The sequence below is a fragment of the Pholis gunnellus genome (assembly GCF_910591455.1).
Source record: "Pholis gunnellus genome assembly, chromosome: 14".
Classification (NCBI taxonomy): Eukaryota; Metazoa; Chordata; class Actinopteri; order Perciformes; family Pholidae; genus Pholis; species Pholis gunnellus.
Genome location: NC_136541.1, coordinates 4,584,511 through 4,599,259, shown reverse-complemented (window position 1 = coordinate 4,599,259; position 14,749 = coordinate 4,584,511). Strand labels below are relative to the sequence as shown.

General features: G+C 41.4%; 1 protein-coding gene across 1 annotated transcript; it reads left to right on the top strand.

The window, feature by feature from the left end:
- Positions 1–877: 877 nt before the first annotated feature.
- On the top strand, positions 878–13,725 carry LOC306706410 (ATP-sensitive inward rectifier potassium channel 10-like). Its single transcript, XM_079173487.1, has 7 exons — positions 878–995; positions 4,647–4,776; positions 9,745–10,090; positions 11,162–11,373; positions 11,633–11,764; positions 11,938–12,115; positions 13,298–13,725. Exons 3-7 carry the CDS (start codon positions 9,745–9,747, stop codon positions 13,693–13,695), a joined length of 1,266 nt encoding a protein of 421 aa, XP_079029613.1. The 5' UTR covers positions 878–995; positions 4,647–4,776; the 3' UTR covers positions 13,696–13,725.
- The last annotated feature ends 1,024 nt before the right edge of the window (positions 13,726–14,749 follow it).

Here is a 14,749-nt window from a genome sequence, read left to right as displayed (position 1 = left end):
TGTATTTGTTTTGTATTTGTTGCTTTTTACCACAAATCTGACCCCATGATTGTGCGTCTCCTTTCAGGTGAGCAGACTGAAGCCCTGTTCACACCAGAAAGAAGAGAACAGTCGTCCGGAGAATGTCTGGGAAGTTTCAGTACACACACACACACACACACACACACACACACACACACACACACACACACACAACCACAACCAGACACACTAAAACACACAGAGGAAGTACTCCTGAAAATGAAAAAAGACAAGAAAACTAAATTAGTTATCTGTTGCCATCTGCTGGCCGAAATCAAACTTGCAAGACGTTGATAAAATGTAGAAACATCAATGTGAAGAGAGTATTACAAATCCTAATAATCTCAGTGGTCTTGATAGAAATAAGCAATAATAAGAAAGTTAAGAACCGACATCGGTCAATGAAAAAAAAGAATATATATATATATATATATATAAATAAGATATATATAAATAAATAAATACATAGTAGTAGTCATCATCCATCCAAATGATAAGTCCAGGCTTTATGCAGCTACTACAGCCCAACAACAGACCGTCTAAATCTAGACCCTTATGCTGTGGGAGGGAGCTCACTTCAGTCCTGCAACATGAGATAAAAATGTCTGCCATAAGTTATAGAACTCACTACTTTATCTTTTCTAGGTGGAGAAACTTGCAGATCTAAGAGGAATGAAAGGCTGATGGATGGCTGATGAGTTAATTGCATATTGGATGTTAAACAGAATGAACGAATGAAACAAAGATGCGTTCTTGAACCAACGGCGACTTCATGGAGTCTGTGATTGATGGACTCTGAACTCTCTGAACTCTCTCTAACCCCATGTCAGTGTTTTCTCCTCAACTGGGACACCGAGGCCGGCGAAGGAGGGAACCAGCGAGCCGATCATCAAATAAATATGCAAGAGACGGGATGAAAAAGCTCGAGGCTGGAGAGAGGGAGAAAGAGAGTTCTAAGGATGAATGAAACGGAGGTAAGTCCACCAACACCACCAGTGACATGAGCCAAAAGCACTTACTGACCCTGAGACACACACACACACACGCACGCACGCACGCACGCACGCACACACACACACACACAGAGACATTGCAGCCTTCTTTTCCCTCCCCTTTCTGCTTCACATGTTGCATGAGAAAGTGGTTTCACAGCTGATTCTCACTTAGGAGTGAGTAAACAACATGTTCCTGTCATGTTCCTGTCAAGAGGGGCTGTGGTATGAGATATTATCACGTGCAATAACTCAGTCAGATACGTACAGGCTCTTAGTGGAAGATTCTTGAGGTTTTGAGTGACGGATCAACTTCTCCATTGAGGGATGATCACACCAAAATCATGCTGATTATCTCATGTCAAGCTCCTCATGTTGACTCACTGTAGGCCAAGTAAGAGCATGATCACATAATGACCAATATAAAGATACAGTATTCTGAATGTTTTTATGATATGTGGCCAAATCTGTGTTTTACTGTAACATATAGATGTATCACCTGCTGTCTAGTGATATATGTCAAAATGTCATCTTCAAATGGTTCCCAAAACCTACTTTTATTGAATGAAAGTACCTTTTAAAGAAATGTAGAAGTGGAAGAAGTACTGAGATCTTTTATTTAATTACAAATAGAAATTACCACATTGTATAAAGTACTCTGTTTCAAGTTAAAGCGGAATCATTTTTAATTAGTACTCATTATGAAGAATAGCGTATTTCACAATCATGTTTTTTGATTTATAATTATTGATACATGAATGTGTGTATGGCTTCAGTGTTGCAGCTGTTTAATCAACTTATAAACTTCTAGTGAGCTTGTGAGTTCTTCTTTGGACATGAAGAAATACGTAATACATCAAAATCTATTCAGTGGTTACATTTTGTGTTAACAATCGTAATCTGCAAAGTAACTTAAGTTATTGAATAAATCACGCAGTGGAGTAAAAAGTATGATATTTGCAGATCAACTTTAGCGGAGTAGAAGTATAAAGTAGCAGCAAATGGAAGCAGTTGAGTAAATGTAAACGTTGACCAACTATGACTCAACATAGTTGATTACCACAGTAAGAGCTGTCATGAGGACATGTAGCAAAACGGAACATACACTGTTCTCTCTCTTCACGGCCCGTTTGATCCAGCTTCCCCGTAACATCACCTCTATACCTGTAATTCACAAGACACTGCATGGACGTATCAACAGCAGCTGTAGTCTCGTCCACATGAATACATAACGATCAGAACTTTATTTGTACGGCACCTTTCCTCGCACACTTACAAAGTGCTTTAACAAAAGATGAGAAAGAGTAACACAACTTCAAAAAGTATCAGAGATCAATGATGACTAGAATAATATTATATTCTCCAGGGTTGAATCAAATCGCACAAGTCAATTTAGAGTTTTTGTGTGTTTTTTAGCTGACGTTTAAAAGGAATTACAGAAGTGTTGGTATGGGTTGTTTAGTTGCTATAACACATTTAGACTCAGGAACTGAAAGAACATGTTGTCCCTCCGACCTCAGTGTTGTATGTCGGGGCTAAGAATATATTGTCTAGACTCAGTGAATGAATCTCATGAAGGTAGAGATCAATTTAGAAATAGAAACTAAACTTGTTGCGATGGTGTGGTGAGTGAATGCTTTCGATCACAAGAGTTCTGACACACTGAGCTGTGGAGCATCAGCAGCTGTGAAGAAAGAAAGAAAGAAAGAAAGATAGATAGATAGATAGATAGATAGATAGATAGATAGATAGATAGATAGATAGATAGATAGATAGATAGATAGATAGATAGATAGATAGATAGATAGATACTTTATTAATCCCGCAAGGGGATCAGGTAAAATCAGAATATTACGGCGTCTGAATCTTTGATTTTGACAATTCTTAAAAAAATAAAATAAAGTGCTCCAACTTTATGCAAAAACAGGCTGGACTGCTATTTAAATGATGGCTGTTAAAGAACCCTGTCTCCTACAAAGTTACGCTCCCATGTAACTAGACTGCATTCTCAATTGTCGCAGTTTCAAACATGTTGAAACTAAACATAACAAGAAACACAACAAAACAACTCAGTTAGGTTGAGTAGAGCATCATGGTTTGGCTTTAAGTAATTATGTTTGTTGTAGTATTTAAGCTACGGAGTAAATTCATATAATTCAAAGTTGACTGATGGTTTCAGATGGAAACATTAACAGTGGTGTCCTGAGGCAAAGTCTTGTGTTTGACCCGACCATCCACCTCTTCCTCCTTCCTAAAACACGTGCAGCGTGTTTCTCTATTTAGTTGTGTTTTGTCACATTTTTCCTGAATATGTTGTCAACTTGATGAAGATGTTTTCCAAACTTGCAGTGTGTTGAGCTCTCAGAGCCACCGAGGGACTGTTAACACAAACTGGTGTGAATACACAGTATCAGTGGTTCACGTTGTCTTTCCGTGATGCTGACTCTTCCCTTTTCTGGGTATCAAACACGAACTACTGCTTCCCACCCTACTGAGAACTTTACCCGCACTCTAACCAGGAATCAGGAAGTGAGACAGCATAAGTTGAGTCTAATTGTCTGCGACTTATTTCGAGTTGAGCTTGATGTGTCAGGGCCCTCGGACGAGAGTTCAAGTTCCTCTGTTGACATGCAGTTACACATCCTCTCTACTGAGGTGCTCTTGAGCAGGAAACTGAATCCTTTCCAGCTCCGAGGATGCTGCTCCGTTAGACATTAGACCTGCCTCCATCTTTTCTATCTTCAATGTGTTTTGTAGGCACATGGCTGTTTAACAACACATAAATACCACAAAATATATATTATAAATAGTCCTTTCCTGAATTTTGCGTCAGGTTTTTAGCACATTTGGTCCTCAACAACTCCCTCCACCTCTCCCTCTTTCAATTAAATAATGCTTTGTCACCCTGTCCCGAGGCAGAGTGAGGCCGTATTCACCTCACGGACGTCCCTCTTTATGTGTTAGAGCTTAACAGGACGCTCCGTACAGACGCTCTTGGACACAGCAAACGCCGGCCACAGAAGTTATGAATAGGGGGCTCTGTGGTGCCCCCTTAAAACGTGTTTGTGTGTGTGCTGCAGGGGGTGGTCTGTTGGAGCCGTTTGTTGGCGTGTGCACGTGTGCCAGAGTGCATTTTTGGAGAATTTGCATGTGAGGCCCCAAAAATGTGCATCTGTCTATCCACGTGTGTTCCTGTGCTCTTTTTTGGACTTTGTGCATTCAGTTGGGAGGTGAGGGAGAGAACAACTAAACTTATTGGAAAAATAAAAAGTTGTATTTTGAAGCTAATTCCAGTATCATGCACATGTGGTCCCTTGAGTTATTCTGATCCCGAATTGAGACCGGAGGGGGGGGAGTGGCGATCAATTATTACAGCAATTACACAGACGTGAGGGCGACACAACAGGAATTCAGGGGTGAGGGAGAGAGAGACAGAGGGAAAGAGTAAAAGTGAGAGAGAGAGAGAGAGATGCCTCTTATAAAGCCAAGTCTTGTCTCTTTGGGAAGAATTTGCGAGCAGTGAGACCGGGCTTCGGGTCAGAAACAGGAGCCCGATGAGCCAATAACTGTCTCCATTAATTCTCCTCGATGGTGTGTCAGGACAACAGGCTAATGAAGTTACTCTTCTCGCAGACTTACAGTCCCAGTTGTGTCGTGTGAGGATGCGTATGGCGACAAAGCTGACATGTGGATGAAAGGCTGAGGCTCCGGGCTCCTAACTGCTCTCTGCACGAGTCAATTAGATTACATCCCAGCTGTAAAGGTAAGCACATGAGTTTGTCAGCAGAGTGCAATGAAAATACCTGAGGAATAGATAAAGACTTTTGCATGGCAACAAAATACATTTGTTTCTTAAATTAAGAAATGAAAACTCTTTCTAATACAGTCATGGTAAGTTTCTTCGTTCCACTTTGGAGTACACCTTTACTATTAATGATTCGTTGATTCATGTCATCTTCCATTTATTAACTACTGTGTATTGCTAATGTATCATTTCTATTTTCCTCTGATAATTGTTATATTTCACAGTAACAATACTTTGAAATGTCAAACTATTTGAAAAATCTTTGTAATTTGGCCAAATCTTTAATTTTGAATGAATGTGAAATCACATTTCAGCTCACAGAGGCCATCTTACACTGATTGACCAACTCTTACCGGTGGAGGCACAATGTTCATTTTTGTAGGCTGATGAAAAAATGTAATAAGCAAATTACATGACTAGCAAATAGTAAATAGCATCAAAATGATCGCATTATGAACTGTGGCGAGTTTGAAGCTGTCCTCAGATGTAATTTGGTGCAGAGACATCTGTAGAGTTTGGTGCAAAGTTTCCCAGGATGCACTTGGAGATTAAAGATTAAATATCTTATCAGTTATTCACATCCAATCAGAGCATCAGATTCGACAAACACTTTTATCCCGTGGTTGTGAAATACACATACAGAAATGATTTCCAAATGCGGCAAATATAATAATGTGAATCTTTAAAGGTTATTGATAAACAAAAATGTAAAATCAGTTCACAACGTGAGTAGACTGTCATTTATTCAGTGTTTAGCGCTCTCATTGTCTGGTTCACTGCACTTATAGGTTCAAAAGTGGGAAACTAAAAATAACCAACAAGTGATTTGTGTTTCTGAGACGTTGGTTCTGTGCAGAGTCGGTGTGTTTCAGTCTTCCTATGAAATCAATAAATCCATCAAGAAGTGAGTTATGCTCCCTTGAGAACCCTCTTAAATTATATTAGTATCTTTTTAATTTAATTTTTTTTTAATTCAAGTTTACCTTGAATACATCATTACCAGAGTATTATATTGTAAAGTATCTGATCAGGAGGAACAACTATTGAAGAAATCTGATGTATGAACTGCAGGAAAAAGAGAAGGAAACAAGGAGATGGAGGGTTCAGAAGAGTCATTTTCATTAAACAAATGTTTACACTTCATGTGACGAGGATTGGGAAGTTATTTTTTCATTCTATATCTCTATTTCGACACCTCGTGCCTACTGTTAAAGCTGATAGAGTGAAATTATTTGAAGTAGAAGAATGAATGAAAGGTGAGAGCGAAGCTGATGGAGGGAGAGAAAGAAAAAGTGTGTGAGTGAGTGAGGGGGAGACAGAGAGGGGGAGACAGAGAGGGAGAGATGAAGGCGGATTACTCCTCACTCCAGAATACTAACGAGGGCCTTTTGTCACAGATCTTTTTCTCTCTCCCTTCCTCTCTTCCGTTCTCTCGTTTTTCCTTTCACTCATCACACACACATACACACACACACACACACACACACACACACACACACACACACACCTACACACACACCTACACACACACAAATATAATTGTACACTCTCATTCAAATAATTGCACACAAACACACAGCATGCATACAAAATCACACATGTGCGCCTACAGTCACACTTATGCACAAATAAGCATGTAATTGCAATCCCACTCTCACATAATCACACACACACACACACACACACACACACACACACGGATGGGCACAGAGTCGTTTTTGTCAATGGTGTCTTTTGTTTCTTTTATCTCAGCTCCTAACAAAGCATTCCTGTGTACACAGTGGAGAGAGAGAAGGAAGGAGAGAGAAAGAGGAAAGTAGAAAAAGAGAGAGAAAGGGAGATCGGGAACACATTCAGCGCCCCTTTGGCAAAAGAAAAAGTTTTGATTCAGTTTTTTGCATTCGGCTCACTGAGGCAGGGCAGTACAGTTAGGTTGTCACGGTGCCATGGAGATGGAATACATCCTACTGGAGAGGTTGGTCCTAAATATTTCCCTCCTTTCCCCTCTCCTTTATTCCCGTTTGCTCTTTCAGTTATCTGATGTACGTGTTGTTGTGTTTTCCCCCTCTGGGACGTGAGTGTGTATGAGTGTCAGGAGAAGAGAGGGTGAAGCCTTTGAGGGGCTCACCCTTGCATAATCACAAATGTGTGATGTAATTGAAGCTGATTGGTTATGTAATCCATGCTCAGCACTCTGCATAGAAGCTATTTTGATTTCCACTATATGTGCAACAGTATATAGATACTGGTCCAGGGTTGTTTTTCTTTGGGTTAGGTCCTTTTGGTGCAAATAAAGAAAGTCTGAATAAAGTCCTGAGCGGGGCATCCAGAAAGCCAAACCTTGGCCCTTTTCCTACCAAACTCTTACCAGCGTCTCCAGTTACCAGTCAGAAGTTCCCTCTTTGTCCACTAAAGGCCACTCTGCTTAGAATAAACAGTAAAGGCTGAAAAGTCTGACTTACAGACAAAGATGTTTTACCTTAATTGATTCATTCAAGTTTCTCCTCTCTTCTCCAGCTGACAAATGAGACTCTGTGTGGACGGTTTGTTTGGTCGATGCAGTACATCTTCTTTCTAATTCTTCCCTCTTTTTTGTCTTTCCTCTTCCTTATCGTCCTCTCTTGTGGGTTATCCTCTCCCCACTGGCCGACATGGTTTGTTGGACGTAAGTGAGCGTGTCAGATGTGTGGAGATACAGTAACTGTGTCTGTGTGTGACGGGGTGGACTGCATCTGAATGTTCTGACAAGGGCACACATTCATGCAAACATCCCACAGCGTAAAGCTCTAAAAACACATATATTACTGTGGGAATATTTGCAGTTAATTTCCCCTACATTAAGACAATAATACATGGGATTTGGCATTCAGAATCTGCCCTTTAGATATCACAAATGCACTACAAAATTCTCAAATGCTTTCTGTTTATGTTGCTAGTTCCCCTGTCTGTCCAAATATGTCATTATCGCAAAGATATCAGCTGAACAGGAACTGTTTTTTGTTGGTGTTCACACTTCTTATCAATAACTGTATCCTGACATCGAGACCTAACAAGAATCTACAGACACGCACGATGTGTGAGGCAGTAATTATAACATTTAAAAAAACTGATTGAAAGAGGGATTAAAGTTTCGGTAGAACGTTAGAGGAAAAGTGAGGGAATCACTGAAGTCATTAGGATTCAGCATCTGGGGACCATAAATGTCGAAATAAAATTGAATTGAAATCCATCCGATAGCTGTAAAGATATTTCACTGAAGCAACATGGTGGACAGACCAACTACTAGTATGGCTTTAAAACATTTTCAGTTGTTTTAAACATCTTTAATGACATATTTTAATAGACAATTGGCCACGAGTGTCATTCAGGTCTGACACACAGTTTATTTTCTTTCTTCTCAGTGTTTCATTATGTCTGTTCTCTAGTGTGGTTGTGGGTTGGCGTGTTTGGTTTGGTTGTCACGTGGTTTACATGTTTACAAGAAAACAAATTGGTTCTGAGAAAGTTAGTCACTGACATACAAAAAAGCTTTTATTAGGTTATGAGGTCTCTTTTTTAATATACATCACAGATAGCCCCTCGCTCTGAACTTGGACTTTATCACCTTTTAATCAAATGACTTGAGTCTTATACCACAGCTGAAAGAAAGAGAAAAACAAGTTTCGTCATTAGCTGTATATTCTAAAGAAAAAGGGGAGTTATACAAGCAGAAGTTGCTAAATATATGTGTTGCAGCAATTTCAGTTTAAGATGTTGAAACCAATTTGGCAGTGCCTCTTCTTCCTCCAGCGTTGCCAAAATTAATTGAAACTCCACACTTCTTGTTGTGCAACTTCCTTCCCATGACAAGATTATATTTTGAGAACTTAATGTCACTTCTTCTTCGTCTTTTAATGGTCTTTCCACTGAGGGCAAACTACGGACCTCGATACCCTTTACATTGAAAAGCGTTTTAAATCCCCCCGCCCCCAGCTTTCTCATGTTCTAACAATTTTTCTAAATTTCCAAGACCAACACTTCAACACGCATGCCCACCTCTCGCAGGGTTTAGCCAGGTGTATGGAGGTGTTTTTGGCTGTGCCTTTGAGTGTCGGCACACGGAGCAGCTATTAAAGACTTTTGTCTTCAGACACTTCCATAGTCATAACCAAACCAAAAGATTGAGCACGACACACACACAATACTCCCACGCAGGTGTTTTTACGTATTGTTCTGGATGGTTAGACCTCCTCAGGCTTTTCTCATACACTGTTCTTATCTCAACCAATTTGTATATAACCTCGTGAGCCAGGACATGTGAAGTAATATAAAGGGCAACAAAGTCCGTGTTGGGTGGAAGTTGGGTTTAGTAGGCCAACAAACTCAGACTAACAAGCAATCATGTGGCTCGGGTCTAAATTAAGAGGCTGGAATCCACACTTCTGCATTGAAGTATTTTTATTTGCCCAAAAGAATTCTAAAATACTCGCGTGGGTGTGCACGGCTTCTCAAGTTAGTTTTGACTTGTTTTGCTGATTACAACTTTGGTCTCTTGCTTTATAATTCAAAGTTACAGTTTGATGTCCGCTAGTTGCTTTATTTTATTTTGAGACATATTTTAAATATAATCAATCACAGGTTTGGTTTCAAGTATAATCAGGCTCCCTTGAGATGAAACATGAGAACGAGAGCTGCAGGGAAATTTACCAAAACCTACAGTCATCGTGGGAAGTTACCATCTCTCCCCGCATGGGAAGTCACCATGATCTAAATCACATTGTGAGGCACTGCTGATGTTGTGATTATTGTATAAGATATTAAAGAAATATTTAACAATCCTTCCAACCAAAATCAAACTCTAAACTCAAATGAGCCTATTAAACAGCACTGGACCCTGAACAAGTCAATCAGAGAAATGATTAAACTCCTCTTTCTTTTTTATTCCAGATGACATCTGCCACACCGCCTTCCTCTCGTAGCTCCTCCCCTCAGAAGGTGTGCCACTCACAGACACAGACCGATGTTTTAAAACCGTTGCTGGGTGGCGGCGTTTCTGGCGGGGGCGGGACTCTGAGGAAGAGGAGGCGTGTCCTGTCCAAAGATGGGCGTAGCAACGTGCGCATCGAGCACATCAGCGGGCAGAGTGCCCTGTACATGCGTGACCTCTGGACAACGTTTCTGGACATGCAGTGGCGCTACAAGTTCTTCCTGTTCACGGCCACGTTTGCGGGGACTTGGTTCCTATTCGGGGTGCTGTGGTATCTTATGGCCCTGGTGCACGGAGACCTACTTGGTGAGATTGGGGGGGGGTCATAGGTTAACAGGTCATACTGATGGTTGATGGGTAGTTTAATGTGTCTTCCCAGAAAAAACATGTTGGGGTCACTCTACTGTAGATGATCCACTGACCTCACTGTACACAGGTTTCATAGGGACTATATCTTCAGTAGAAAGGAGTTCCAATCAAAACCTACAGCAAGCATTATCCTAAATCACCAACACGTTGTTTCTGCAATTACTGTTACGTAAGTTAAGTATTTTTTCTAATGTTTCGAGAAGCATTACCTAAATTATTTCCAACCTCACTGCACTGGGGTCAGATATCACACAGATATCTCAAAAACTCATCAATAAAACTGAAACTAGCTGCAATAGACGTTCTTCCATTAACCAATCAGGATTCAGGCTGCGTTTGAATCATACTCCGATGACAGTTGGTTGATTGTTTGATCCACCGCCAGTCAAATCAGATCAAACAACACCCACACAGTCCTGCTAAAGCAGGTTTCGAGGGTTAAATTAAACTCTTTAAAAAAAGATGTTTAAAAGGATATATGTTTTCCTTGCAGTCATGAATATTGAATGTTAGAAATGCTAAAATAGCTTTTAATACACATCTCCATCATGCTTCGCGCCAAAGAAAGAGATGTGAACATGGTTGAAAAACCGTTAGTGAGAATGTGACAACTAAAAGGGTGGTGTGATGATTGATCTACATGAAGTGTTACAGGGATGGCTGGAAACAGTAAAACACATCTGTTTAAAAGAAACCATTGGGGGTGAGCGTTATTTCTAGCAGTGGTGTAAACAGGAAGCTGTTGCGGAAGTCAATTCATATCTTCAACAAGAAACCTGCTCTCCCCCACGTCCTCTTTTGTTGCTGAATGTGATAGTTAGAATTATAGAAGGTCCTTTTTAATGTTACATATCAACTGGATATTTTTGAGGCAGACACTTAGATTCTCTGCCCTGTAAATATTTAGTTGTACTTCAACTCAACACAAACACAAACTGTTATCTGCAATAATAACATAAGACATCAGAATAACTTGAATGGGCTTTTGTTGCCTTTTTCAACCTCCAGAGTTTGACCCACCTTCAAACCACACACCCTGTGTGATGCAGATGCAGACCCTGACGGGAGCTTTCCTCTTCTCCTTGGAGACCCAGACGACCATTGGTTATGGTTTCCGCTGCATCACTGAGGAATGTCCGGCTGCCATCATCCTCCTCATCGTCCAGCTCGTCATCACCATGCTGATGGAGATCTTCATCACTGGTACCTTCCTCGCCAAGGTAGCCAATGCATGAAACATACAGCTGCAAAGTGAAGATACAGTGAACACAGAGAACCTATTTATACATAGATCAATATAGATTTATGGATCTTGAGCATTTTCAAGTGAAAGCAGATGTGTGCTCTGCTACTTTAAAGCACGACTGCATGCATATTCATGCAATGTACATTCATCTGTCCCCATGTTGAGTGCAAGACTCTTACACGAGTCTTATCAAAGTTTATTAGACTAAAACCAGAACTCATTTCTCCGCTCAGGTTGCTCGGCCAAAGAAGCGAGGTGAGACGGTGAAGTTCAGCCAGCATGCTGTGGTGTCGACCCACGAGGGACGACCCTGCCTGATGGTCAGGGTGGCCAACATGCGCAAGAGTCTCCTGCTCGGGTGTCAGGTAAGTGGGCCTAGAGATAGAGAGTGTAGATTATCAGATAAGTCCACCACCTTCTAGTTTGTAGAGCAGTTAAACAGGTCACACTATTATAATACACAATAATATGTGTCGATTTGATGTGTATATGCAATTTGTCAAACTGTGTGCACATTGTTCATATTATGCCCCCACAGGTCACCGGAAAACTGCTCCAGACGTCTCTGACCAAGGAAGGCGAGACTGTTCGTCTGGACCAGAGGAATGTGCCGTTCCAAGTGGACATGTCCAGCGACAGCCCCTTCCTCATCCTGCCCCTCACCTTCTACCACCTCATCGATGACAACAGCCCCCTGCGAGCCTGGGCAGCCAAGGGTAAGCTTGATGGTGAGATGGTGAGATGATAGAGAGAGAAGAGATTTGGTGGGTGGGGCTAGTGGTCAGTAGGGCGATTTGTTAATTTTTAACAGGGGTGGAGGCGGATTTAGGCAGTTGAGAATTGCTCTCGTGATCAAGACAGAAGCCTATAAAATTAGGGAACACCACTCCTGTAAAGCCGAGTAGGTCTTTATTCACAGTGTTAGTCATTAAAAAGCAAAAGCAGCATTCAGTACACCTTCAGTAGCTAGCGTAGCATAGAAGTGGTAACGCTAGTAAAGCTAGTTGATGATATGCTAATGCTCCACAGGTTTTTACGTAAAAACGTAAAGTTTTACTGTATATCTCTTTCCAACCACTCCCGGTAGCATTCGTTGGAGAGGTGGGGACTTAGCAAAGGGTCAATTACAAATATGTCTGTTACTTCAGAACCAATGATACACATCTGTAAGAACCATGTATTTAATTTTATTTTTAAGTGTAATATGCCTCCAAGCACTAGGTGGTGTTTTCGGTACAGGCCTAGGCTGACCTCAGCCTCTTTAAATTCCTGCCAGTGATCGCAGGTTAACAAGGGGCATCAATTTAGGTCATTCTGCTAACAAGGGGGCTGGCATTCCCTTTCATCCAAATGGTAACAATGATGAGGGGTAATTAATGTAAACCTGTGTTCTGCTACCTACTGCAACATTTCTGCGTAAAACGTATAGATTTTTTAAAATAAAATCTGACGTAGAAAGAGTTCTTTACTGATAATAGCCTGCATACCAGGCCTACACTTCCTCTTTTGAGGTGTTTGTGAGCTCAGCTGGCGTGAACCACTTTATTTTTAACCACTTTATGCTTTATTTGACCTTCCAACCTTTGTTCCTCTTCCTTCTCTTAAGTTCTTTTTTTCTGCAGACCTCTTCTTCTTCTCTTTTCACAAACAGTTGATCAGTGCAATAGTGCGGAGCCATTGGCAGGAATTTGTGTCAACTGAGCAATCATACATGTGCATCCTCTCAAGATACAAACAACCCGCTCAGAATAAAATTACTCTTACCGCACTACTGGTGGTCAGAAAATCCACAGTGTACCTTTAAACTTTGTATAAATTCGTCTTTCCTCTCTGCCATTGTTCTGCCTCTTCTCATTACATCTCTCTGTAATGTGTCCCATCTCATTTACCTCCACCAGGTGGGGGCTGGACAGATCCAGAGTCTGCAGACTTCGAGCTGCTGGTGATCATGAGCGCCACAGTCGAGCCGACCTCCGCCACCTGCCAGGTCCGCACCTCCTACCTGCCGGATGAGATTCTTTGGGGCTATGAGTTCCCCCCTGTGGTCTCCCTCTCCCCATCGGGGAAATACGTAGCGGACTTCGCCTTCTTCGACAAAGTGGCCAAGACCAAGACCACGCCCGTCTTCAAACCATCCAGCCCCCAGCAGCAGGAGTACCAGAGCAACGGGGGTGGGGCTGCGCCTGAGGTGTCCGATCCAGAGAAGATCCGTCTGGAGCAGAGTTACAGGGAGAGAGGGGAGGAACGAGGCCGGGGGAGAGACGCTCCTCTCAGTGTTCGCATCAGCAACGTGTGAGGGGAGCGCTTCAAAGAGACAAACAGGAAGGAGACAAGTGAAGGGTAATAGCAAAGGAACGAAACGTCATATCAAAACAGCTGGGACACTGACTTTTAGACTGAGAGATATCTAGGTAGTAGCATCAGATGACACAGAAAGGGAATATGGAAGACTGTGGACTTCTGTATGGTCAGCTGAAAAGGTGTCATACGTTTGCTGGGATGATGCATGTTTTACACTGGTTTGACTGTATGCATAACACACGGCCTGACTGCAACTACTATTTACATTTGAGTGTGGCGAGTGCACACGCGCCTCACATATACTGCATACACTTTTATAACTAAGGAAATAACAGGTGGGAATATGTATTCGCCCAGAACCCCCCCCATGAAAAAAAACTAAACTAAACAAGCTGTGGAAAATGAAAGGAAACCCAGTTCTCGTGTTTGGGTCTTCCCCTTCTTACTTTATGTCAAATTACAAAGAGAACAACTTGTGAGAGTTCACATGAGTCATAAGGCAGGAAACAAGACTGGGTAGAACCTACAATACTTCCTTTATAATAATCATGATTAATACACACGTGTGTATGTTCCACACATTTATAATAGTCTTATGACTTTGAGTTTCATCTCGTTTTGCTGTTTATTCTATTTAGACACCAATGAGTGATGACATTTTTTACAGAACTCACAAGATCCCCACCCACTCTCATGATATTATTACATTTCCTGTTGTACAACGACGGAAGACTTTGAGTTAAAGACACATAGAGAAAATGACAATTATATGTATTGCACATGGCAATGCACTGTAAAATGTTAGGTGAAGCACTTTCTGCTAAACTAATGTAGAACTACAACTGGAATGTAGTCACTTCAGATTGAATATACTGTGTTCAAGGTGCTCTATGGCCTCTACTGAGTCTGTTGGTGGTGTGGGCATTACTTCTTTTCTGTTATGTCTGTTATTGACAGACAGTTAGCACTTTATGTAAGTACATGATGTACATTTGCACCGTAGGAGGAGTAGCTGCCTAACTTGGGTCCTTGCCATAGGACGATATGTT